At 31.9% G+C, this 27,802-nt stretch overlaps 1 protein-coding gene and 1 pseudogene across 2 annotated transcripts; one reads left to right on the forward strand and one right to left on the reverse strand.

The window, feature by feature from the left end:
* Window positions 1–857: 857 nt before the first annotated feature.
* LOC107847317 lies at window positions 858–1,978 on the reverse strand (annotated as a pseudogene).
* An 8,826-nt stretch (window positions 1,979–10,804) lies between these two features.
* On the forward strand, window positions 10,805–22,853 carry LOC107847657. Of its 2 annotated transcripts, XM_047399873.1 has the most exons (16): window positions 10,819–10,977; window positions 11,586–11,660; window positions 13,309–13,382; window positions 13,483–13,560; window positions 15,061–15,136; window positions 15,439–15,503; window positions 18,753–18,854; window positions 19,267–19,368; window positions 19,954–20,043; window positions 20,126–20,200; window positions 20,410–20,442; window positions 20,532–20,612; window positions 20,685–20,747; window positions 21,893–21,961; window positions 22,318–22,356; window positions 22,444–22,853. In XM_047399873.1, the coding sequence occupies exons 2-16, from the start codon at window positions 11,618–11,620 to the stop codon at window positions 22,633–22,635; spliced, it is 1,182 nt and encodes a 393-aa protein (XP_047255829.1). In that variant the 5' UTR covers window positions 10,819–10,977; window positions 11,586–11,617; the 3' UTR covers window positions 22,636–22,853. The 2 variants fall into 2 exon arrangements, with proteins under 2 accessions (XP_047255830.1, XP_047255829.1); XM_047399874.1 differs by lacking the exon at window positions 18,753–18,854 and having other exon boundaries at window positions 10,805–10,977.
* The last annotated feature ends 4,949 nt before the right edge of the window (window positions 22,854–27,802 follow it).

Genomic DNA, 27,802 nt, shown 5'->3' on the forward strand with positions numbered 1-27,802 from the left:
TAATGGTACTAGGTAACTCTGTCCATCAAGGATAGGACAGATAAGAAGAAATCACCTAATGACTGGTTTTGTCTCTGTTGGGATTTGAACCTGAGACCTCATGGCATTCAACCCCTTCACTGGTCACTAGGCCACACCCTTAGGTGCGCATTTCATCAAGTTGTTATAGTGGTTGACAGTAATCAAGAGGAAGTGTAAAATTGAATGAATTCCTAGAGGATGCTATCATGTCCATTGTTAAATATGAATTGTCATTATTAAAGAGATAGCAAGTAAACAAAGAATTTTCAAAAGGTCAATCCAATGGTAAGGATTATGATCATCACGATGGATGCAAGGCTATTTACTAAAGTTTTATGTTATTTTCATTATTACTTGGAAGCAGTTGAAGTGGAGTCGCAAAATCATAACAAACTTTACTAGGAAACAATTCCATATCTGCACCATTTCATTAAGAAGCAACAACAACAACCTACCCAGTGTAATCCTAGAAGTGGGGTCTGAGAAGGGTAGAGTGTACGCAGACCTTACCCCTAACTTGGGAGGTAGAGAGGTTGTTTCTGACACACCCTCGGCTCAAAGAAAAGCATAACAAAGCACATCAATAAAAAAAATAACGGAAGTGAAGAAATCATGGCAAAACACTAAAGAAAGCATGACAAAGCATTCTGAAAGAAAAAGGATCAGCAACTACAACAAAATAGTGCGACAGTCGGAGTATAAAAGACAATAGACAGCAACAAAAATCGAAGACAAGAGGAAGCGAAGGCTTCAAGTTCAATTAAATACCTTTTCTACATGCCTCTGATATTGTTGATTGAGCCCAATATTCCACATTTACATATGACTCTGATCTACTAAAATTCAAACTGCACATCTACGTGCATGTATCGCCTCATCAGCTGAACAATGGATGAGGTAAAGCCAGCCAACATTTGACACTCTTCATGTGTTTTAGTCTCTGAAACCACACCATGAATAACTAATTTAGTGAGATTAGGGCATCTTTGCAGTAGACCGGCAACCCACTGAGTAAACCATAGTGAATAATTCCCTCCCGTAAGTCATCTCTTAAGTCATAACTAACTGCAAGATGGTTTAACTGTGGGAAGCAAAGTGCAATTGTTTCCACATCGACAATCTCATCCTCTTCGTCCCATAACCTGAGACTTCTCATTGTGGATGATTTCGAAATCATCTGATAGAACTTGGTCCAATTTATCGTGAAATTACTAACATCTACAGTTTCAAGATTATCGACAGCGTCACCAACATCAAGATGTATAATGCAAACATCATCAATCTTGAAATACTTCCCGATGAGCTCAAAAAGCTCAAGTGCAGAGTCTTTTAAGTGCAGATTCTCAAGGCTGTCAGCCTCCAATATAAACTTATCCAAACTTATCGCTTCAATGTAGATGCTCTTTAGTGTAATACAGTTACCTGTGCATCTGACATCGCGATCTCAGGGCTAAAATTTCAATCTTTGGAGATGCAGTCAGCAACAAATTCAGATCCAATGCTGAAAATACTAACATAACTTAACGAAAGGGATTTCAAACAAAGGAACCTCTGATAGTTCGGTTCAACTCCTGATACAGAATAATGAGAAAGCACCAACATTTCCAGCTTCTTTCGCCCATGTTGATATCTGGAGTAGTACGGACATTGTAAAACAACCATTGCAAAGATTCTCTTGTATACATGAGCCAAGCAACTACGATGGAAGCTGAGAACCCATCAACATCATCCATCAATATCGATAAACCTTGTAAGCGTGTTGTCTGAGTAATCAGTATCTCCAGCCTACTAGTACTAAGGTCTCGATAGAGTGGCCAATCATGAGAATTGAATGAAAGAGTATGGAGGTGTTTCTGACAAGCCTCTCGCCACATTCTACACGTTGCAGACGTTACAATCACATCCCTAGCTGGTGAGAGAGGATATTCCCAATGACCTCAACAGGAAGGTAATCCATATCACTAAAACAAGCAAACAAATATCAGAATTTTTGAACCCCAAAATTGATTTTCCCACGTAAACACAAAATCAAACTACATACACATCCCCAAGAGTTTGCAACTTCTCAATTCATTACTAATATCCTAGTAACCCCACAATGGGGCATCACCAAATTAATCAAGATTTGATTTTCTTCAATCATTGCGTGAATTATATTCGAGCCGGGGGTCTATCGGAAACAGCCTCTCGACCTCTAACTGCGTACACTCTACCCTCCCCAGACCCCACTATGTGGGAATATATTGGATTTCTTCTTGTTGTTGTTGTATTGCGTGAATTATATTCCCTCCATTTCAAAGAGAATGCCTCTTTTCTTTTTTGACACTCTTTAATTTCAACTTTCCACGCAGCGTATTTAAGACCGCAAGATTAAAGAGCATTTTAGTACATTCTACCTATCTTTAATTTAAGAACACAAAATCCAGAAGACTTGTTGACTTTCTTAAACTTCGTATCAAGTCAAAACCAGACAAACAAATTAAAATAGAAGGAGCAGCTTTTAACCTTCAAATATGACACTAACTAAACCAAATGACAAGCATTGACAAAAGCAGCAATGCATCAAACATGGGCTGAGCCAGCCTTAAATCTCTCAAACCTATACTTACATTTAGGAAATTATTTAACAAAAAATTTCATAAATAAACATCATAACTTTCAAAATTTCTAAAAATCCCCCCACTTTTGAAAAATTACATAAATCCCAACATTTCATATTTGGGACTATTTCTGAGATACAAGTTAACCCTGCATGTATCTAATGTAACCATATATGTATCTAATGTATGATACAAGTTAATCACATTAGATACATGTATCAACAACATGTATCTAATGTGATTAACTTGTATCAAATGTTGGGATTTTAAGAGATTTTGAAAGATGTCGGGATTTTTAGTAATTAAGGGTAAACATGTCGATATATATGTAAAATTCCCATTATTTAATATCCAGCGAACCAATAGTGGCGGAGTCAGGATTTACGCTAAGGAGGTTTAATATATGAAAAATAATCCCACGAAAAAGCTAAAGGATTCAACCGTTCATTCAATATAATTTTACGTTAAAAGGGCTTGAAATGAACTCCTGAGCCCTACCTGGCTCCGCCCCTGAACAAATAAGCAATAAGGATTGTGCTTTAGAACCCATAAACTAAAAAAAAAAAAAAAAAAAAAAAAAAACTGGCTCCGCCAAGGGTACCTCTAGAACACCACAAATTCACAATTCCTTGAAACAAAAATTGCAACTTTAACAGCAACCCCACATGTATAACTTTTTCCATAAAGCTTTAAAAAATAAGTTCTTAGTAGACCTCTTAAAGGGTTTTAAGAGAATTTTCATACCTTGTTAATTCCCTGAAGACATGGGGATTACGGTAACAATGGGATGGATCACTATGAATTAATTACCATCCAAAATACAACTAACTATATATTTGAGCTCTAGGAGGCAATGCAAACATGCACATGAAATTTCTAGGATTATGTTCTCTTTCCAAAACAATCATTTAGAAAGTAGGAGTCAAAAACCTTGAGCAGTCACAGTAGCAATTAGATACTATAACAACGTTGATACAAAAAGCTAAGCCTCACTAATTTAAAGAAATATGATAAAAATCAGAAGATCATACCCCAAATATATTCAATGATATACTTCTCGCTAAGCTATGGCATTGATTTCTTTCTCAAGTCAAAATCTATAGTTCATATAAGTAACTTTACACTTTTAACTAGGAAGAACATGCAACAAAATGCAAAACATACATGAGAAAATAAAAAGAATAACCAAGAATTAGGATTTTGTGAAGGCGATCAATGTATCAATTAAGCAGCAATTTTTGGCGTTACAACAAATTCACACCAACAATTTTAAGGCTCTGAGTCGATGATGTAATATTAAACTGAGTGTCATCAATAATAATTTGTACTAAAGATATCAACGATGATTTTATATATACTGAAGACACATTGTGATTAGGACTTTGTGTAATGAGCGACAGAACGATCATTTTTAATAAAATTTTCTTTTTTATTTAATTTAACACAACCCCCACCCCCATCTCCGTCAGCATGCATTCCTTTTTTTTTTGTTCAAATCACTTCAAAAAATAGTTTTATGATTGAATTGAAAGTTGTATGATTGAATTGAGTTTTAAAGATAGTTAAATGATATGATTTAACTGAAAAATGGAGCTTTAATGATATGATTTTTAAAAAAAAAAAACTTCAATGGAGGAGCTTTAATGGTGACATTGTGTTGAAGAGCTTTAAAGGTGTTGAAGAAGACATTGTGTTGAAGAAGAAATGATAGGTAGTTAAATGATATAATTTAATTGTAAAATGAAGCTTTAATTAATGATTTAAAAAAAAAAAACTTCAATGGAAGCTTTAATGGTGAATTGAGTTGAAGAAGAAAGAGTGGGTGAGATGGGGTGGCGGCAGAGAGGAGTAAGGATAATTTTATAAAATAAATAAATATTATTTTTTAAAGAAAAATATAAATTATAAATCAATTATTTTACATGTGACAATTTTTGATTGGTGAAAAAAGTCAAATTCGAGCCTTTTCACACACCTATGACGCGTGTATACATGCAGAGGGTCAAAATGGTGTGTTTGCAACGGATTAAGTAAGAATCGTGAGGCAATAGGTCGAATTCAAAGTTTAGGTGTCTTTTCGAAAATTTCAACCAACAGCAATAGGGTAATTATGTATTTACTCTTGATAAAATAACTTTAATTTTCTAGGAGTGAGGACTTAAGGGTTTGATCAAATCCAAAAAAATATATAAAAAGAAATGATGAAAGTATATCACAACGGCCAAATAAAACTGTTGTATTACCCACTATGTGCCAACGGTTCTTACGTAATGGCAACGATTGGTTGACAATGTTTATTAACATCACCATATGACTTATGTAATGGGTCTAAGCATTGCGATAGCTACTCTATAGCAACAATATAGGCCTAACTTTTAGTGGTGATGTCATTCAAGTAGTTTTCTCCTAAGAATCCTGATCGGGTCAATTCGGAATCGTCCCGACACTTTTAATCGATTTGTGTGTTGGTCTGGATTCGGGCCTTGTTAAACAGGCCGATTCAATTTTGAATCCAACAGTAAAATCGGTCTGAAGTCCTCGATATGGCCTAAGATGAGGCCCATTTAGCTAAAAATGCAAGAAGCCCCTCTCTCTTGTTTTTGGAATTTTTATCTAGTCTCTATATTTTCTCTCTCTTTTATTTTTATTTTTTTTGTGTGAACATAAATAGAAGCTGAGAAGCCTCATCATACAATTACAAGTTCAGCAATTAATGTTATAGGTATGCAGTTTTTGCATGTGATATATACCTTCTACTAATCAGAGATTCATAAATGATATCAACTTGAAAGTTTTCATATTGTGTGTAATAATCAGGAGTGGATCTAGGATGATGGGAGGGGTACTCAATATCTCTTGTGTAGTCCCTGGATTTATCTAAATAAATCTATTAAATATATAAAGTATGTAGTAGAAACCTAATAGTAATAAAAAAGTTTCTTGTTCTAAGAGTAAAAGTTGAACTTGCTGATGAGGGTTTCTCTTGGTAAATATAATAAAGTTCGTTTTTGATTTAAAGTTATTTGAAACTCATATAAACTTTAAATTTTGAATCCAGCTATGATAATAATATGTGATATATTAGAAAAAAATATTGCTATTTGATATATTTTGAAGTGCTTTTTGTAATAAACACTAGAGGTGCATAGCTCGTATCAGCACGGGCTATGGCTGTCAAGTGGGTCGGGCCGAGCCAACCCGAAATTGGCCCGTGTGGCCGGTCCGCGTTCGGGTTGGGGTCTAAGTGGGCTGGGTCGGGCCCAACAGTAAAAAAATCAAAAATCACCCTAACCCGACCCACTTAACCCAACCCGGTCAAACCCGATTAAAAAACCGTCAAAAATATAAATAAAAAAAAACTTTTTTCCAATATACATTATATATACCCACCTATATACATTATAAATACGTTAAACAATATATATACACTATATATATAGTATATACTACATTAGAATTTAAAAAATATATACACAATTACACATATATACGCACCATCCAAATATATATGTACTACTTTAAACTTTAAAGTTTAAATAAAATATACTACAATATATATATATAATTATATATATATATACACATGTATACGTTAAATATACACGTCTATAGAAGATCTATTCATGTATATACACTCTAATCTATGTATATGTAATACTTTAAATGAAATATACTATAATATATATACATTACAATATATATTTGTATAATTATATACTAATTTATAAAACATATACACATGTATACGTTAAATATACACGTCTACAGAAAATCTATTCACATATATACACTCTATTCTATGTATACGCACCATTCAATGTATATATACTACTACTTATAAAATATACTACATTATATATACATTACAATATATATAGATATACTTATATACTAATTTATAAAACATATACACATGTATACGTTAAATATACACTTCTATGGAAGATATATACACGTGTATACGCACCATTCAATGTATATATACTACTACTTATAAAATATACTACATTATATATACATTACAATATATATAGATATACTTATATACTAATTTATAAAACACATACACATGTTTACGTTAAATTTAATTTAATAAAATAACTTTCTAATGAATATTATCTTAGAATTTGTATTGAGTCAATATGTATCAGTTAAAAAGAAATAAAGAAAAATATATAGTAAAAAATTATTCTTGTGAAAGATAAATATAATGCACTATCCAATAATGTTTAATAATATCATATTTTGCATATGCAAATATAGCATCCCGTATTTAATTAATATACTATTCCGGTGAATTATCGATAATTACTTTTGGATATGATAAAATTATATTAATTTTTATAGTAATAACATAATTAATCACTCTTAATTAATTATTATGAGTCATCTAGGTATTAAGAAAATAAATAATATTTAATGAAAAATAAAATAGACATAAAATACAAAATTAACTCTTAATGTTTTAAATTAAATTTTCGTCTTTCGTACGATGATTTTACTATATCGCTCCTTATTATAAGTCATTTAAGTATTAGAAAAATAAGAATAACAAAATGATATGTCAACAGAAAAATATTTGATTGACTATCAAAATTATATTAGTGTCACATAAATTAGAACGGGACAGAAGAAGATATAAAGAAACATGTATTATTTAAAAATGAAATAAAAAGTACTGTAAATAACAATAATTAACAAAAAAAAATTAAAAAATTGATTGATTTCTACTTCAGCTGCTTCAGTCGTGATTTTACTATATCACCTCTAATTAATTATTATGGTATTTAAGCATTGTGCCACATAAGTTGAGATAGAAAAATATTATAAATCACAATGTTAAAAAATTTAAATTATTTAAAAAATATAATTGGTTGTCGTCGACACAAAATTCTGGACAAAAAAAGTAGCATATATTATTCAAAAATTCCATAAAAAGTATTATAAATTACAATTGTTAACAACGTAAAATATCTAAAAACAATTTAATATGTTATATGTTTCAAAAAAAAATTACATGAAAAATACTTGAAATCACAATAATTAACAACTTAAAAAATTTAAAAAATATAAAATATTTGGTCGACTCTTGAAATTATATTTCTGTCACTGAAATTGGAATATAAGAAAAGTATTATAAATCACAATAATTAAAAACTAAAATTATTTTTAAAATATAATTGACTATCAATGCCACAATAATTTGGACAAGAAAAGTAACGTATATTAATTTGAAAATTACATAAAAAATATTATAAATTAAAATAGCTAAATACGTATTAAAATATCATATGTTGAAGTCATGCTAGATTCCGGATGAATCCCAGAAAACATATGCAATCCTTTTATTAAAATAATTTATTTAAATTTATCAAGATTGAAAAGATAAATAAATATCTTAATGTTGGGCCCGTGTTGACACGGGTCATGCTCCTCTAGTTCTATTATATAGAAGAGGTGGTTTCGACCACCACTCATGCAATTACCAAAAACCCTTTCACTTCCACTTAATTACATATCATGCCCCAATATATAATAATTCTATTGTTTTATCATAATGGTTTAAATATTTAATATATTCTATTAATTTATATTAATTAACTATAACTATATATTGGAAGTAAAATTTTTTATTTATTTAATTGTCTATCATGTTCAAAACTAATTTGTTACCCCGAATCACACTAATTAATAACTTAAAATATTTAAAAGATATATAAAAATTTCAGTTGATTCTCAAAATCGCATCGAAGCCACATAAATTGGGACACAAGGAGTAAATATGTTATTTTATAATTACGTAAAAATTATTATAAATCACAACAATTAACAAGTTAAAATGCTTTTTTTAAAATAGATAAAAGTTTTATTAAACTCTCAAAATTTTCTTCTATATAATAGAAAATTATTTTTTTTAATTTATTTTAGTAAATTTAAATTTTAAAATTATTTTTTTCTTATATAGAAATACTAATATTTAAACTTAACTTTAAATTTTTAAAGTACAACATTAATAAATTTAATTCAATAAAATAAATTTCTAATGAATATTTTCTTAGAATTTGTGTTGGGTCAATATGTATCAAGTTAAAAAGAAATAAAGAAAAATATATAGTAAAATTTTATTATTGAGAAAGATAAATAAAATGCACTATCCAATAACGATGATTTTACTATATCACTCCTTATTATAATTCATTTATGTATTAGAAAAATAAGAATAAAAAAATATGTTAACATAAAATATTTGATTGACTATCAAAATTATATTCGTGCCATATAAATTGGGACGAAACAGAAGAAGATATAAAACAACATATATTATTTGAAATTAATGAAATAAAAGTACTGTAAATAACAAAAATTATTTTTTTTTTTAAAATGATAATTTCTGCGGCTTCAATCGTGATTTTAATGTATCACCAACAATTACTTATTATAAGCCACTTATGTATTGAAAAATTAATAATATTGAATCCATAATTTTACTATATATATATAGAGAGAGAGAGAATTTTAAAATAAAAATAAAAATTACTACATATACTCAAAGGACAAAAGAGTAAAAACATACAGGAGATAAATGTAGATAAATCAAGAAGCACCAAATGGATTATTAACATTTGTAACATTCAACATATTTCTAAATGTTTCCAAATTCTTCTTGAATCAACACATACACATAATAAAAATAATAAATAATAAATAATAATAATTACATTTTACTATATCACCCTTAATTAATTATTATGATCATTTAAGCATTGTGCCTCATAAGTTGAAATAGAAAAAATATTATAAATCACAACGATCAAAAATTTAAATTATTTAAAAAATATAATTGGTTGTCAACACAAAACTCTTGACAAGGAGAGTAGCATATATTATTCAAAAATTACATAAAAAGTATTATAAATCATAATAGTTAACAACTTAAAATATCTAAAAATAATTTAATATGTTATATATTTCAAAAAAATTACATGAAAAATACTAGAAATCACAAGAATTAACAACTTAAAAAATTTAAAAGATATAAAATATTTGGTCGGCTCTTGAAATTATTTTAGTGTCACTGAAATTGGAATAGAAGAAAAGTATTATAAATCACAATAATTAAAAACTTAAATTATTTTTAAAATATAATTGACTATCAATGCCACAAAAATTTGGAAAAGAAATGTATATTAATTTAAAAATTATATAAAAAATATTATAAATTAAAATAGTTAACAACTTAAATTATTTAAATAATATTAAAATAACATATGTTGAACTCATGCTAGATTTCGGATGAATCCTAAAAAACAAATGCAATCCTTTTATTAAATTTTTTTATTTAAACAATATATCAAAATTGAAAAGATAAATAATATCTTAATGTTAAGCCCATGCTGACATAGCCATCCTCCTCTAGTAATTCTATAACAAATGAATATCGATTGACTTTCACTAAAAAACAATTTAGGCTCCTTACATATGTGCTCCACCACTATTATAGGTCACATTTAATATCAACGAACATAATTATCCTCATGTAAATGATAGAAGATGACAATTAACCTATAAAATCAATCCAAGACATGTACAAACTAATTCAAACATCACATATTATTTTATGAAAAAATAACATAAACATACATATATTTACATAAATTCTCATTTTTATAAAGTAATTATAAAAATTTCTAACTAATTATGTAATTTCATTGGGTGTATCGGAAATCTAATTATGTATCTATACAGATTCAAAATCGAGAAAAATATATCGAGAGCTAATTATGTATCTTTACAAGGAAAAAATAAATCTTTGTTGGATGTATTTTATATATTTCAATAAATTCAAAATTGAAAAAAAATATCAGAAGCTAATTATGTACATTTATAAAGAAAAAATACACCTTCGTTGGATGTATTATGAATCTCAACAGATTAAAAAACGGAAAAAAATATATTGGGAGCTAATTATTGTAGCTTTATAAAAGAAAAATATATTTTCGTTAAATGTATTCAAAGCTAATTATGTATCGATAGACTCAAAATTAAATTTTTAATAATTATTAAATATTAAAAAATTTTGCAATTAAATTTTAAAATATCGGAATTTATATTATTTGTCCTTATTTTTTATTTTAAAAATTAATTTAGGTTATCAAAATATATGGACTTAAGAAAAGTAACCAAAAAAAAAAGCTAGTCTAGTTGAAGAGTAGTATAAACATAATAACATAAGTTGCAAACAACAACAAATAGAAAAACATAATAACACCAAATCTCCAAACCCTAATATCTAAAATTCACGATTCTTCCGATCCATTACGGACTCTCTCCATCTCTTTTCCCTTGCTATATTCTGGTAATTTCCTTTCCCCCAAAAAAGTTACATCTTTTATCTACTTTAATTTGTATTTTGATTCATAATCATACCTTTGGTATATTCAGTTTTGGTATTTCTAATATATGTTCCTGAGCCAATTCAAGTTTTTCTTTAGATGGTGATGATATCCTTAAGTTTTATGGTACTTTTTTTTTTTTTTTTTTTTTTTAAATTGGCACTTGAAAATTTTTGCTGATTATTCAGAGTATATTACTTGATTGGATCGATTGGTGGTTGGTAATTTTTATTTTTTTGAATTATAACTAATTTTGATGTAGTTTGAGGTGTTTTTTTTCTGCAAATAAATTCCGATGTTCGATTGTTGTCTCATGGGATTGTAGAAAAAGAATCATTGGTGGTAGTTTCATGGTATTTATGAAGGTTTATTTGAGGTGAATTTTGCTCTAGTCATATTAATAATAGTAACTAAAATTAATTAATATAATATAATATAATATAATATAATATTATTTTTTCTTCCCCTAAAAATAAGCTTCGAACTCACATAAGTAGGGTTCATCGTGTGGCTTGTTCTCCAAGTTGTCAATTGTAATTAATCACCTCATTGACACACTGCAATTTCTCAGATGGAAAATCAATGATTTGATTATTGATTCCGATGGCTCTCCCTCTAGGCAAGCTCACTATTCTCCTTGGTGCTGGTTCGTACTCTCTCTTCCTCCTTCCTTTTATCCATATCTCTCTAGTATTTGTTCATACTTACTCTTCCTACAATTTTACTTTTTACCTGTAGTGCCTCTTATTATGTTAATCTATCCGGAAACTCAAAACTCTTTTTGTTGAGCTATTCACAACTTTGAGTTGCCAATAATTCAGTGGTTTTCTAAACTCTAATGGTTGAATTAAAAAAAATTACGAATTTGATTAAAAACGTCGAAAAAAGTAGCACCCAATGGTGTGGATAGTGGTGCAGTGAAGTTGGGTTAAGCACCATGAGGTTTCAAGTTCAATTCCCAACAAAGGTAAAACGTAGGTGATTTTTTCCCATCTGTTCTAGCCTAGGTGGATAGTTGGTGAACAAAGTTGCCTGGTACATGTTGCTGGTGGGAGGCGGCAGGTATTCCGTTGATTTGGTCGAGGTGCACGCAAGTTGGCCCAGACACCATTGTTAGAAAAAAGACAGTTACCTGGTACCTGTTGTGTTGGTTGGAGGTGCAGGTATTTCTGGCTTGGGCACAAGGAAAGTCGAAAAAGGTAAGTAATGAACGAATAAGAAGATGGAAACACAATCCCGACTAGACTAGACGAGGAATATATATAGGTAAAGTTGACGCCACGAAAAACAAAGTCGGTGCATAAGTAATGAATGAGCTAATTTCTTATTAGAAGCCTATTTACGTAAAATTGTATCTTTATCACTGATCCTGGAATGAAGGATTCCTTTGATAGCTGGTTAGGAGGGGAGTTATTCAAATATTAAATATATCTTGCATAGGTAATACTACCATGTTTGGTAGCGTTCTTTTGCTATGTATAAAATTCAACACTAGTAATGGCTTTTGAAGTTTACACATCGGGAGAAACAACTATAGAGTATTTGTTTTGCAATTTAGCCATCTGCAGAATTAATACACGTGTAAGTTATGAGGGAATTGATGTGTAATGTTATGCAGGATAAAAGATGTAATAATCATTTCCTGCGTAACGTAATATATAGATTCCCTCATAACTATTCCATGGATCACTAATACTTGCATAACTCTAACCAACTGTCAAACAACCCCTAAGTGGATGCCTATTTGCGGTGGAAGTGCTACTGTGACTATTGTTTCAGCAATTTTACATTAATGCTAGAAAAGTTTGTGACTCAGAAATATAAGCTTTAAATAGAACATCTGTAACCTCTTTTGGTGCAAAAGTAGACTTGCTTTGTCGGGTTTGAGATGTGGAAACAACCTCTGTGTGAAAATGCAAAAGGGAAGGTATCTACCATATAGGTCATAATATATCGACCCATTCCCTAGCCGGGGAGCAATAACCCTCTATTACTTTTTGGGCATCTTTCATGCCTTAACAAAGTAGAAGAGTAGAGGTTTTGGAAAACAAGGTATGATGTGAAAAAAGAGAGAAGGAGAATAGCTGCAGGAGATGAAAGTGATTTTATACAATTTTTGAAGTGTACACATTGGAAGAATGAACTATTGAGGGAATTGCAAGAGTTGCAACTTTCTTTTGTTCTGCATAATATTCGCTGGAGGAACTAACATTGATATTCTAAAACAATAAAGTCAATAAGGTAAAAACAAGGGTATCGGTGGTGTTGAATTACTCATCTCATATTTTGTGCAGGCATTGTTGGGTCAGTACTTGCTAAGGAAGGACGATTGCCAAATGTACCTGATATTTTCTCCGGTGCATTTAAGGTCTGGTTGTTATTCACAGTTTAGTGTATTGAGGTCTCTGGTTCCGTTATTCGAAATGAGATAAATGTAACAGAGTGTGCTCTGACTGCACTGACTGCAGATCGCCTGGAGGCAAATTCGACAAGATAATTCAACCAGGTCAACTCCAAAGTCAGGCAATGCTTCTTTGATGCAGCAGGTTTGACAGTTTCCTCTTGCTTGTCCATGTTAGGTGCATAGGGTTTTTACTCGTCTTTGGAATATGTGATTGTTCTTAGTTTGCTCATTATATGATTGTGCTGGACTTAGAAGATTAAAATTTATTTTTAAGCTAAAGTTTGCTTGTCATCCTTGACAAGTGGATATCTGTTGGGAAGTTTCTTGGTGGAATAGGTAGAAGGCATGTGTTATAGAAGATTGATTTTACTATCTGGGCTATGCCATATACAGTTATTTTTCAGTAGGTGTAAGGCCCATATAAGAGTCCGAAAGAGGAGATTAGGACAACCTTTGATTTGCATAGAAAGCTTTAGCATTTTCTTTTGCTGGTTATATTTTGGAACTAAACTTTGGAGGAGAACTAGGAGAAAATTTTGGTTACTAACTGAAGGACGGAAAGTAGGTTGTGCACATGGGAAAAGTCCAAATAGATGGTCTAATGAGAAAGGAATGAATTAGCTTACATGGAGTATCTCGTTAAACTGCCAAACACATGTGGCAAGGAACCTTTGATCACAGAAGCCTGCAAGCTAGCTAGGCATCTAAGTGATTGTGGAAGGTTTTTTGGTCGATATAGATGTCGGCTATTATGAAGGAAGTTAAGAAAGGAATGAATCAGCATACGTGGAGTATCTCGTTAAACTGGCAAACATATGTTGCAAGGAACCTTTGATCACAGAAGCCTGCAAGCTAGCCAGGCATCTAAGTGATTGTGGAGGTTTTTTTTGTTGATATAGATGTAGGCTATTATGAAGGAAGTTATCTCCCCAAGTTAATCTAAGCCCAATATATCATTGCTTCTGGATGAGAAGCCATGGTTTTCTACATGTCGAGGACTAATCTTTTTCTTGGGTTCTTTTGCCAGCGTGTTGTGATTGTTGAAGATAATGGTATTATTATTGTGGACACTGTGATTTTGAACCAAGAGTTATTTATTTAGCATTTGAAGTTAAAATTTCTCTCAATTCCAATGCCTCTCTTATAACAACTCTCCCATGACAAAAATATCACTTCATGCCTTTTCCTAATGCAGTGATTTGATTAACATGATAGACTTATTTGAAGTTTGGTTATCATTGGAGCTTGACTTATATGCTACTCGAAGTCAAGCTTGAATTTACTTTGGGGGTTTGGGTTTGGCAGTTCATCAAATTTAACATTATCGTGTGCTGGGAGATCATATAGCTTACATTAACTAAAACAGCCTTTTTTTGATTTCCTTATCCTCAAAAACATCCTTATATATTGTTCAATATTATGCTTGTGCATCTTAAAAGAAAAAGTATACTAATGAGTGTTGCAACTTGCAAGTAATTATTTGTGCCTTGTATTGTTACTTTAAAATTATCACTCCTTTTCTATGAGCAATCAATGTTTTGCTCCTTGACAAAAAATAGTGGTTAAATTGATTTCTAATATCAACATACCAGCTGCTCTGAAAACAAAAAGCCTTTTTTACAGACAGTGATTTTCTTTGCAGGTTAATAGCTTACGGCAGGATCTGCAACTCTTGGCTTCAAATAGATCTGTTACAATCGTGACATCAAGTGGATCAGGTTTTTGTTACTACAGATTGTTAGTTGCATGTGGAAGCAATTAAATATTCTTCCATCTTCAGGTGGAAAGAATAGGATCACTATGACAGTAGCATTTTAGGACATCTATTGTCATTTTCTTAATCTGTCGAGACAAATTGTGATCTCATTGTCAGTGAACCACATGCCTTGCAAATTCATATGTCATTACTTGTAATTTCATTCTGCTTCAGTTATAGCATTATTTCTTTCAGTGACCACTGACCAATGAAATTTTGTGATTGTCTTTTACGCATTTAACTTGTTTTTTAAATTCTGTTCAGGTTCTAGCAGATATACTATGATCATTGTTATTGTGGTGATGGGGTATGGTTATGTTTGGTGGAAGGTAACACCTTTTATTAATTTCTGCTAGATAGAACTCTCTGTCATAATAATGTTGGATGCAAAAATTATGTTTTTTATTCAGCTTGGATTTGTTTTATATTTAGGGCGTGTTTGGTATGAAGGATGGTCCTTGGTCCTGAGCCGGGGTTCTATCGGAAACAGCCTCTCTACCCCCGTCGGGGTAGTGGTATGGACTGCGTACATTTTACCCTCCCTAGACCCCACTATGTGGGAATATACTGGGTATGTTGTTGTTGTTTAAGTAACTATCCTCCATTTGATGATCGACTACACCATCCTTATTTCAAGGAATGGAGTGATTGAGTATAGTTTGTTTCCTTGCTCGTAAGAGTTTATCTATACTATCTTAAAAGCACCAACTCAAACCCAACCTAAAAAATCAAACAAAGTCTTATTTAATTTTTTTTAATTTAAGAAAATGACAAACCCCTGCAAAGGGATGTAACTACTGAAAACAAAACCCAAGCGGTAAATGCTTAGCACCATGTCCCGATGAAAAAACACATCCTTTACCAACAGATATGGTTTGATGCGAAGAGATGTGCCACCTAATCTGACTATTTACAGGTAATTATGCTGATCCATAGTGAGACTATTAATAGGTAATTTTGCTAATTCGAAGTGAGAGATTCAATACAATGATGTGGTTGTGCTATGCGTATTTTTTTCCTTCTCTTTCAATTTCTCCAAGGTTTTAAATTCTCTGATTGTAATTGCTTGTGTGTTACGATCTTAATTGAGTCGACTCATTCATGCTCTGTTTTGAATTTTTGTTGTCAAATTTCATAGTTTTATTCGTTTGGATAAATTTCTTTGTTGTTCCCCTGTAAATTGTGACCTCTTGTGAAAAGCTACAAGTACTTACAACCTCTAACAAAAGTATCTCAACTGCAATTCCTCAACAAGCTCCACCTTCTCTGGAAACTTATGATTTAATTCTTAAGCATCCATACTATCGTCTTCTAATTTCAGTGTTCCACTCAATTCCAAAGCAGACTTTGTCCTTATCCACTTTGCTTTTTCAAACAAGTTCTTGATGCCACACCTTTCACCATCATCTGTTACACTTTGTGCGTTCTTTCCATCTGTTCAATATTCAAAAGCTGCACGCGACTTCTTCTTCCGGTAACAAATTGTAAGTTGAAAGTTACTTCCCATTCATCTTTTTCTACATCGAATTTTTTGCCCGTCTATTATACTTTAAACATTGCCATTGACATCAGTCTATGGAATAATTGAGTCTTAAGTAGAAATAAATTCCCTCACGCCATATACCTAGAACCCAATTACTGTTTCTCTATGAACTTCATCCCATCCAGATAATTTCTTACTTCGCTGGCTCTGTGAATTTGAATAACTAACAGCTAAGTCACTAAACTTAAACAATTAGACAATATCCTCTGGCAAAAACGAATTGTAAGTAGAAGTTAATTCAACATCTTTTCTACTTCGAACATTATGCCCATCTTTTCTACTTGTCAAGCTGTCAGACACATCTCTCTCTGGCATGACCGAATTGTAAGTAGTAGTCAAATCTTACCCCTATTATTTCCCTAAATATTCTTCAAAGTTTAGCCTTATTGGCCGGTTTCAAACATGCGAAGAGTTGCTTCCATTCGTTCCAAACAAATAACCCGACTAGTCACTTTTCAGTTTTTGTCATCCTATATCCCGGAGTTTTAAATCCATAATAACTTTTCATGGATAACAACCCATTAATCATCCTGATTTTACTTGTAATTGTATATATAAAGTTTTCCTTGCATATATTTTTCCATTCTCCCATTTTTTCTTGAAACAGGTTAACATTCCATATATTTTTTCTCTCTCTCTCTTTTTTTTTTTGTATCATTCTATGATTACATATGCAGGATGATTATCCAATATATGTGCATATATGTGAACAAATTGCCTATAATGCGCAGCTTTTATCCTTTTAAATAGGGATCTTGGCATTTGTTTGTATTTTCAATGTAGTACTGATTCCAAAATTTCCATCTTCTTTTCTTAAACAACTTTGTTTCACACTTCTTAACCTTTTTGTGCTTGATCTTCATGGTTTTGGTGCTGCTACAATGCTGTCCATGTATTTTTTTGCTACATCTTCAACAATATTCATCAGCTGTAAAACTGATTTGTAAGTTCACCCTATAAGTTTACTTTTTGAGTACATAGTAGAAAACGTTCGTTTTCTAAATCTTTCAAACACTGTAAGTAGTTATATTTTAATTTTGAAGTATTACTGACTAAGAAAATTTAGTTTAAATGGTATTAAGAGTAGTAAAAGCATCATGCTTACCTAATTTCTAACATGCCACCGTTATCGGAGCATAATGGTCTTCATTTTTGGGGCAATCATCATCAATCTTCCTGCCCATGAATATGCGTTCAACCAACAATTGAGGTAAAACTTTCAATTACAAAGTTATGCAGAAACTATAATGAGGTTGGTGTGAATTGTGCACAATGTTGCAATAGGTACTATTGCATGATAAACAAATGAAATGTTTAAAATTGCATAGGTGAAATTTTAGGCAGTCAACCAACTGAACAACTAAAATTCCTTGAAAATCTTAGTATTAATAGTTAAACTATGTATTGTGTCTTGATCATAATAATTTTTACCTTAATTTTTTGGTAGAATAGATCTTTGAACCATAGTGTTCATTTACTGGATGAGTTAGTAATGAGGTCTTACTTTGAATAGGCCTTACAAAAATGTTATTTATTCTCAATGTGATGGCATTTGACAAAGTGGAACCACTGATCGAAGCACTACACGTTTAACATGGCTTTTGAGAATTCTAATGAGGAGGCTTATTATAACTGAAAAATTCTCTTTTTTCTCCTTTAGCTGGTAATTTCATTTGTATTCCTTGGTTCTGTAGATTGGATTATAAGTGTTGGGAGCATCTATGATTGTAGCTTAGTCCTCCCTTTACATGAAAGATATATTTGTTCCCATTGTATGTTTACATGGTTTTAGTTAGATCTTCTGCATTTAGTAGCAGATCTCGAAAGTTGGAATTTTTTTATGAAATAATTTGCTCCATTCTTGCTACCCTGCTGCAATTATAAAGCTAAATGACCATGGATGAAATTTACTCAAAATGTACTCTATGAAAATTATCTAAAAGAAGTATTGGGTGAGATACACTTAATACATGATTCAATCTCATAAAATCAAACTTAGAATTAATTTTTTTCTAATTAAACTTTGATTGTTCAGCTTGATAGGTTTAGAAGATATCCAATTCAACATGATAGGTTTAGGCAATATCAGGTTATCTCGAGGTTAGCAAACAAATCAAATCTCAACTCAACTATCGAGGTTGATCATTCACAAATTTAGAAAGAATTACTTTATTCTTTAATATACTTAGTTTGTTATGAATAATATTGATATTATTTTACAAAAATATTTACGATCCAACGTCCAAATGATGCCCAATCATTATTACAAAATGTCTCGGGAACCACGTGCAACTCACGTGCCGAAAGGCTAGTTGTTCCTAAAATATGCCTTACAAACAAATTGTTGAAACGAAAGGCCATTGCCATAACCTATCTTAGGTATATGATTTTAGTCAAATCTTCGTGCACACACACACACATATTGGTAAATGAGACTGAGATTAATAGTTAAATTATTTGCCTTCTAGTTTGGATGCCATTGGCTTGAATGTTTTCTTCCGAGTTTCTTGCTAATGTCTGCTCCTTAGAATTGACTTGCATGCTTGTAGGGTTGGAAGCTTCCTGAATTAATGTTCGCGACCAGGCGGAGCTTATCTGATGCATGTGGTAGTGTGTCAAAACAGCTTGAGAGCGTATATACATCTATTTCTGTAAGTTCTTAAATCCTGATTCACCGTTCTTATCTATACTATTCTAAAAGTACGAAGTCCCTGCGGCCTACACTAAATCTGGGACTTTTTTATTCTTAAAAACTAAATTTTACGTTGGGCATATTGCACTAGGGAACGTACAAGTAGCTGTGACTGTAAATTATTCATCTGTTAGTTCCAGGGGTTATGAATGCCATACTAAACATGAATTACTGCCCGGGCCTCGATTATTTTACCATTAAAGAATTTTCTACAGTTAGACTCATGACTCAGAAACTCCCCCCCCCAAAAAAAAATAAAATAAAAAAATAATAAAGTAAAATAAAAGAAGAAAAATGAACTGCATAGTTCAGGTCATTCCGCATGTGGTTATCACATAAAAGATGCCCAAGGTTTAGGTCCAGTGTACTTACGTTTTCTATCCCTTGGTGTGGAGGATAGTTAGTAAATGTACTGGAGAGATGTCTATTAAGACTATGGCCGTTGCTTGCCTGCCGGCTGTAATATTTGTCTTCTATGTGATACTTCACCTTTTCTGCTGTGTGTAGTCTCCTTGAAATTTATGTTGTTCCTTTATGTCTCCAGGCGACAAAGCGCCATTTAACTTCACGAATTGACCGCGTGGATTCTAAAATTGACGATTGTGTGGATAATACTGCTGCAACGAGAGATGAGGTAGGCCACTAATGGCTTGTACGTTAGTTAAGTTGAAGCTTTGAGATTTCTTGTAATTGATGCAGCATCATTAAATGTTTAGGTTTCTAAGATTCGAGGAAAAGTGAGAACATTTGGTGAGGATGTCCAGTCAGTTCATCTTGTTGTCCAATCACTGGTGAGAAGATCTTCTATTCATCAGCATTTCCCTATGTATTTTGTTTTCTTTATTTTGCCGATTAAGCTTCCTTCTTACACAGAAGGTTTTTGCTCAAATATGAATTTTCCCTTGTTTAGTTACATTAGGGCTTTATACAACTCTACCTTTCGATAGCAAGATTTGACTGTCTTGCGGAACTGAAAACCACCTTTTTCTTAAATGAACAGGAGACGAAAATTAGGAGAATTGAAGGGAGACAGGTATTTGAATTGGCTTGCTAATTTCATAATTTTGATTTAGCTTAAAATATGTCCATATTATAGTCATGGTGGTATTATGATCTATGTAGAGTGAAACAAACTATGGTGTGGGAAAGTTGGTTGCTTTTGTGAGGAGCATTGAAACTAGTAGAGCCAAGGAGCAGATTGAGGTATGACTTGTCTTATTTTTTGATATCCTCTCCCTATGTTTTTCTTCTAACTATTGTGTTTTCAATGTGTAGGCACCTCTATCTAGTTCATCTAGAGCTGCTCTTGAATTACCATCTGTAGCTTCCTCAGCACAGGTAAACTGTGAAACTATTTTCACGTTACTGGGTCGATAGTTTATAGTTAGAAGGGCTTATCGTGCCGTAGACCTAGTTCCTTCTTTTGTTTGTCTTTTTATGTATCCCGCTTCCCGGGATTTAGAAAAGTTAAATGACCTACTTATATTGCAAGATCACATTGGTTATGATTAGTCAAAGGATATCTTCAATCATCTGGACAGGCTTTGTATAAATAGATGCAAAGTCCTGGCAAATTTACATTATAGATCGATTTCTTTGCTTTTCATAACAATCTTTTCAGTTCTTTGGCATGCCAATCTTGGTTCAGGCATGTGATGAGGAAGGGCACGGATGCTCCCGTACGGAGGTGTGAGAGGCTGTGTATGGATGGTTTTAGGCGGGGTAGAGGTAGACCAAAGAAATATTGGAGGGAGGTGATTAGGCATGAAATGGAGCAGTTCTAGCTTACGGAGGACATGACCCTTGATAGGAAGGTCCACCGCTTGTGCGGGTTTGAGTTTCATTCTTGCGAACGTACTCCCCAGGCGGGATACTTAACGCGTTAGCTACAGCACTGCACGGGTCGATACGCACAGCGCCTAGTATCCATCGTTTACGGCTAGGACTACTGGGGTATCTAATCCCATTCGCTCCCCTAGCTTTCGTCTCTCAGTGTCGGTGTCGGCCCAGCAGAGTGCTTTCGCCGGGTCTGGAAGATGTGGATTAGGGTAGAGGGATAGTAGTTAGGAATACGTCCGTAATAGTAGGGAAGAGTGCATTGTTTGTATTTGTATCTGTAGTTTCTTGTAGTCTCTTGTTCGTGGTGTTTTCGTGATGTCTATGATTTCGAATAGCTAGTTTATAGTATTACCTTATGGGTGTCTTGTTTCCTTTCTTATCTAGTGGTGTGATATTTCTTTCTGCTGTTTGCTGTTATGTTCTATCGGAACCAACCTCGCTACGTCATCTAAGGTAGTGGTATGGACTGCGTATACATTATAACCCCCACCCCCACCCCCACCCCCACCCCACCCTCCAGACCCCGCTTTGTGGGAGTACACTGGGTATGTTGTTGTTGTTGTTGCTTTTGCGTGCCAATCTTGTGATAAACTATGCACTGCCTAGTAATAACCCACGTTTTGCTTTTTTAATTTTTTCTGCAGGCTGGGTCTTTGCCTCCAAATTTATCAGTCGAACCATCATCTCCATCTGCTTCAAGTGTATCTCCGAAGGTCAGTTCTTGCAGCGTTTAGGTCTGCCCCATTTAAGAGTTAATTAGCTTTATAGAGGCAATGTTTTTACTTGCAAAAGTGTAACTCAGCTTCGACTGGATACACCATGACACTGGGTCCTTCCCAGATCTGTAAGTAGCTTATATGGACAATCGGAATACTTCAGAAGTTGGAGCTATAGAGAATATGCTAGCGCTATAGATTGTTGGGTGTGATTATTTGGCTTGCACCATGATGAAAGCAAAAAGTCTCAATTATCTTTGAAACCTGCTGTTTCCAATTTTGGGGTTCAACAAAAGAGATTATTAAAGGTGTTTGTGTCATAGAAGTACTAATCCTCCTCTAAAATTTTGCAGCGTCCTTTGCATGGTGCCATATCTGCCTCTGGCCTTAAGGTAGTAATAAGTTTCTTTTAAGTTCTAACATTTTAACCATGGCTGTACGGTTCTGAAATTAAATCCCTTTTGTTTTCGTCTCTTTAGGAACTTGGAGGTATATCAGATGTAGTCGAAATGTCAAGTGAAAGCACTCCTCAGGTTTCCAATGCTGTTTTCACCTCAGAACAGAGGAGCAATGAGAACTCTGGTTTTGGTAATGTGTTTGGGCGTAAGTTTGCAGGCATTGGCGGTTCTTTCATCACAAGAAGCCGCAGTGCCATGCAGAGTTTCAAGTAAGGCAGTTCATCAATCATTAAAATAATTTTACTTTTCTATGGTATATATTCAAGGTTGGTGTTGGATATTTGCTCAGGGAGTACTCTTGCCATTTTTTGGTGGCTGAATTTTGTAGAACCAATATTTACAGAGGTTAAATTAGGATACATGTGTAAGTTCAGGGTAGAAATTGTCTACAGACCGTTAGACAAGGCTAAATAATATATTTTTTTGGTTCACCGGTTTTTGAAAGGCTCAAACATGTCCGGCATGTGCTCCGTTTTTTAGTTCGAATTTTCTTTAAGTTTATTGAACATATATACCAAGTGGTGTTGCGTACGGTAGGGAGGAAAATGTGAGTGAGAAGAGGAAGGAGACGATGCACTTATTTTCTCTACCGAAGTTAGTTTCCTTATTTTCAAAGTGCTTGTTTTTTATATGAGTATTTTCCAAGTTTTTGACTTACCAAACATGAGAGAAAATGTGAATGCCATTTTTTAAACATGTTAGAAGTTTGTTTTTAAACTTGCACATTCTTTTTACGCTGGTTTTCATCTGTATATTTGAAAAAACATGGTTGGTATGAACAACGTTTTTTCCGCCACAGCTACGCTTTTAACATTGCAGACACATGGCATTTCATAATAAATACTCCCACCATTTCAAAATAAATGAATTGTCGAGTTATTTTTCAATGTTCAAAATAAATGAATTATTCATTTTTCAAGAGTCATGTTGGAAATTTCTTTCAATTTTATCCTGAGGTTTTTAAGTACTTTACATTTTCTAGGAGAGTAATTTAAGAAAAGGGTAATAGTGGAAAGAAACGTACAATTTGTGTTGTAAAATTTTATACCTCAATAATTCAATTATTTTGAAATGGTCTAAACTCTGAAGTCACACTTTTTAAGGATCGATCATTTCCCATATAACTTAGTCTAAAGATTATTTCTCATATTATTTATACTATAATGATGGGATAAGTTATCTCATATATATGGTGGATTAACTAAACCTGAGAAAGCTAATTCAAGAACTAATTATTTCAGAATAACTCTTTCCCAAGTAGATGACCAGTAATAGTCTTGAAGGGTTCTAAATTTTAAACGTCTTATTTAAAATTAAATATTTATATATTTTAGTTTGTACATGCTATGCATTGAATGATCGAAGAAACAGGCCAAATTTGCACCTTAGTACCACTTGAAATGATTCAATTTTGCTCTCAATTATTACGATCGAGAAAAAACAAATCGTTAATATTATCTTAACGAGTCAAAATTACACCTCCTACTAATGGACATTCAACGTGAAAAAGGGATTTGATAATTTTGATCGTCTCTAACTCTATTATTTTTTTCATTATTTTTGTCAACTTTGCCTTTACACTAATCAATTTGGAGTAATTTTATCCATCTACTATTTGCAGTGAAACAATTTTATCATAATTTATGTAAATAGCGGATAAAGTACTTTATTTAAAAACATTACTTGTCTGCAAATGACATTTCCTCAGGCTTCCTGCATTTCAAATAAATATATTGAAATTAATTTCATTTTTTTTCGTACCACCTTGCACATGAGTGTGGAAATTATATGATTAAACTTCACTATTTTATGACACACTATAAAGTAAAAACCTCACATGTTTTTAATTTTGGAAAAAATTTATAAAAGAATAACTTAAGTTACTAAACTACTAAAAATTCCTTCATTTTACAAAAATTACAAATATCCCAATATTTAGTACTTTACCTTGTGTAGTTAAAAGTTGAGATACATGTTAAAAACTTTTTTTTTATTGGATATAACTTTACCAAATATAGTACCTGTTTCTTTCTCTTTAAACGCCGATAGATCTTTACCAAAATAAAGTACCCGTTTCTTCCTCATTCAACGCTAAAATTTGTGGCGTGATTTTCATCCCAATTTTGCTCGTTTTCAAACTTTTGAATTAAGATAATTTTTTTCCTAATTTCATATGTAAACTTTCTTCTTATCATCTGTTTAAACTTTTTCGCAAAAAGCAAATCCTTGATACCGTTTTTTATAAAGTATTATTTTGGTAATATTGTTTAATTAAGTCTTTGATTATCAATTTTTTCAATCTATTTCGTTTGAATTAACATAATGAATAGAGATTCAAGACTGTCTTTTAGTGGTAGAATCTCTCAATTAGACAATATCAAATAATTTGAAGAGGTTATAAACTTTGTTTTTGACAATGATTCTGATGGTTTTAATGAAAATAGATTCAAGCACAGAAATAATCCATCTACGATGAAGAAATTACGTGAAAAGCATGCAAAAAAAGCTAAGAAAAAGGAAGTGCAAGTTTCTAAAGAAAAGAGAATTTAACAGTTCCAGAGTTAAAATTCCTGCTAAAAGAAGAACAATTATTGAAGTTACTTCTAGTGATGAGCTTCCAAAGATACTTGCATGTTCAGATCTGGATAGTATTAGGCCGAGATACATATTTAGACATACATGATACGTTTTTTAATTTCTTGTATCTTTGTTTATGCAATTATATGTATCTCGTGTTTATTAAGTTTTATTGAAATAATCATACCAAATGATACATATTTATAAACTTAAAGATACATATTGTATTATCTTGTATGTATGATTATCTGATTATGCATTTATATGTATCTCGTGTTTTTTAAGTTTTATTGAAATAAGCATACCAAAAGATACACGTTTATAAGTTTAAAGATAGATATTTTATTATCTCATATCTATGGCTATCCGATTATGCATTTATATGTATCTCGTGTTTTTAAAGTTTTATTGAAATAAGCATATTAAAAGATACATGTCTGTAAGCTTAAAGATACATATTTTATTATCTTGTATATATGATTCTTTGTTTATGCATTTATATGTATCTCTTATTTTTTTTTTCGTTTTAGTGAAATAATCATACAAAAGGTACATGTTATTAAACTTAAAGATATATATTGTATTATCTTGTATCTCTGTTTCTCTGTTTATATATTTTTGTATCTATTTTTTTGTGTTACTATAGATGTATGTGTCTTTTGTTATTTTATTATTTTGATTTTTTTTATTTTTTCAGGGATTGAGTTACGTTATAAAACAAATTCCACCGTATCCTCTAAGATTTGAAAGTTCTTGCAATTTAAAGTTTAAAGATGAGATTAAAGAGGTTGTCGGTCAATTCAGAAGAGTTATCTTGAAAATATGAACTATGAGCTCTTGTGTTGCTTCCGTAAGAACCATCAGGCATGCATGTATGCATAAGAAACTATTGCTAGTTGAGATGTTTTATCGTTCTCTAGTAGAAAATATGTACATTTATGATCTTCTCCATTTAAGACGATCTTTATTGCGTGTATCTCCATTTAAGACGATCTTTATTGAGTGTATCTATATTGTCTCCCTTGTGTCACCTGCATCAGTTTGGGATTTGTAAGGTGTTTATTTGGGCCACTCTTAAGTGAATAAAGTATTTCAGTTGTCGAAGATTTCATCACATTTTATGTTGAATGAGTTCTGTGTTCATTTTAGTAAGAGCATTAATCAGCTTCAATTTCCTAATGAACTACCAAACTCAGAATAAACTATCTGAAACATTTCTATTTTTCTGCTCTTCGGTGCTTGCCAACAAAGATAGACCAACAACTTTGTCAGGAATGGAGTTTTAGCTGGTTCATTTCTTAATTGTTGTATAAATTTAGACATAATTCTGTTTTAATACATAGTAAAGCTTCTAAAGTTATTATGTGGTCCCTGTTATAGGCAATTGACAAGGTGAAATCTAGCACGATTTTAAATTTGCAAGCTTTCAAAAAAAATATGAGTCACAAAGCGAACAATATGTATCATGTGTCTAAAGGTGTTGGTTACTTTCCGCTAGTCTGAATTCTGTGAAATCTCGCATTATTATGTCAAAAATCGCCACGATTACTGTGATAATCGACACGAGATATTCTTCTAAATTCGATCAATTCAAGCAAAGTGATTAAGGTCTGTGCTTCACAAGTTCTTTAATTTTTTCGCACAATAGAACATAAATAAAAACATAGGTAGCATTTTTTTTCAAATTCTGCTTAGACATCTGAATTGCTTAAGCATTTGGATTTAGCCAAAAAAAGAAAAATAACATACCATATCCTAAATCAATTCACTGTGATTGAATTATTGCTCAACAACAACATCAACATACCTCGTGCAGTTTCATGAGTGAGCTCTTAATACGAGTAAAAAGTATAATTTCACAAGTGGGGTTTAGAGAGGATGAATTTTTTTCAAGATTCACTAATCTCTAGTCATTTATGTTCATCATGTTTATAGTAAGAACTATGCAAGGTCAGGAATCATGATAAAGATAAGCACAACAAAATTAGTTCAAGAAAATCAAATTTATTATAATTTGAAATAAGAGTACAACCAAAATTCAGAAAGAAAAAACATCTTATATATTACTATGCTTCAATAACTCCAAACCCCAAATAGTCCACACAACTTAGAAACCATGAATCTTGATATGATCCTTCTTGACAACACCAACAGTCATAAGGAAATGAGAAACATTCTTTCTTTGATCACCTTAAAGTTGTATCACTTTACCAGGCTCCTTATCCTGCACAACATTCCCGTTGCAACAAAACTCTTTCTTCATATCCTTATTTATCGTACAGAAAAATTAGCGAGAGATACATACATGTAATATTGTGCACAATATATTTTTTTAACACTACTAATATATATATCTTTGGTATACTTATATCACTAAAACTTAAACATAACGAGATACATATATATACACAATCATAACCAGAGATACAAGATGAAGAAAAAATGTATCTAATGAGGCCAAATATGTATCTCGGCCTACTTAACATAACAAAAACAGAATTAAGTCAAACAACAATCAATTTTACGTTAGAGACATAATTCAATAAACAAGAGACAAATAACTACTTTTGAAAAGTTAAACAAGATACAAACCTTTTTTTTGTCAGATCTTTTTGCATAGAAATTGAAGGAATGCTCAATGGCATACCTTACCATAACTGAAATAAGTGTACACCCATCTTATTGCGAATCAATAATGGTGCGACATTACCATCAACTATATAACGAGCCTCTATTTTTTTCTGTTTTCATTAATTTTTAGTATTACAGCAATGACCGAAATCAATTTATCATACATTATATG

This window comes from Capsicum annuum, chromosome 11 (assembly GCF_002878395.1).
Source record: "Capsicum annuum cultivar UCD-10X-F1 chromosome 11, UCD10Xv1.1, whole genome shotgun sequence".
Lineage (NCBI taxonomy): Eukaryota > Viridiplantae > Streptophyta > Magnoliopsida > Solanales > Solanaceae > Capsicum > Capsicum annuum.

Coding starts and splice junctions, on each gene's coding strand:
- LOC107847657 (XM_047399873.1), top strand. CDS start 11,618: ATGGCTCTCCCTCTAGGCAAGCTCACTATTCTCCTTGGTGCTG. Junction 15,504..18,752: donor ATGGTTATGTTTGGTGGAAG/GTAACACCTTTT, acceptor TTGATTGTTCAG/CTTGATAGGTTTAGAAGATA. Junction 20,044..20,125: donor CTGCTGCAACGAGAGATGAG/GTAGGCCACTAA, acceptor TTAAATGTTTAG/GTTTCTAAGATTCGAGGAAA.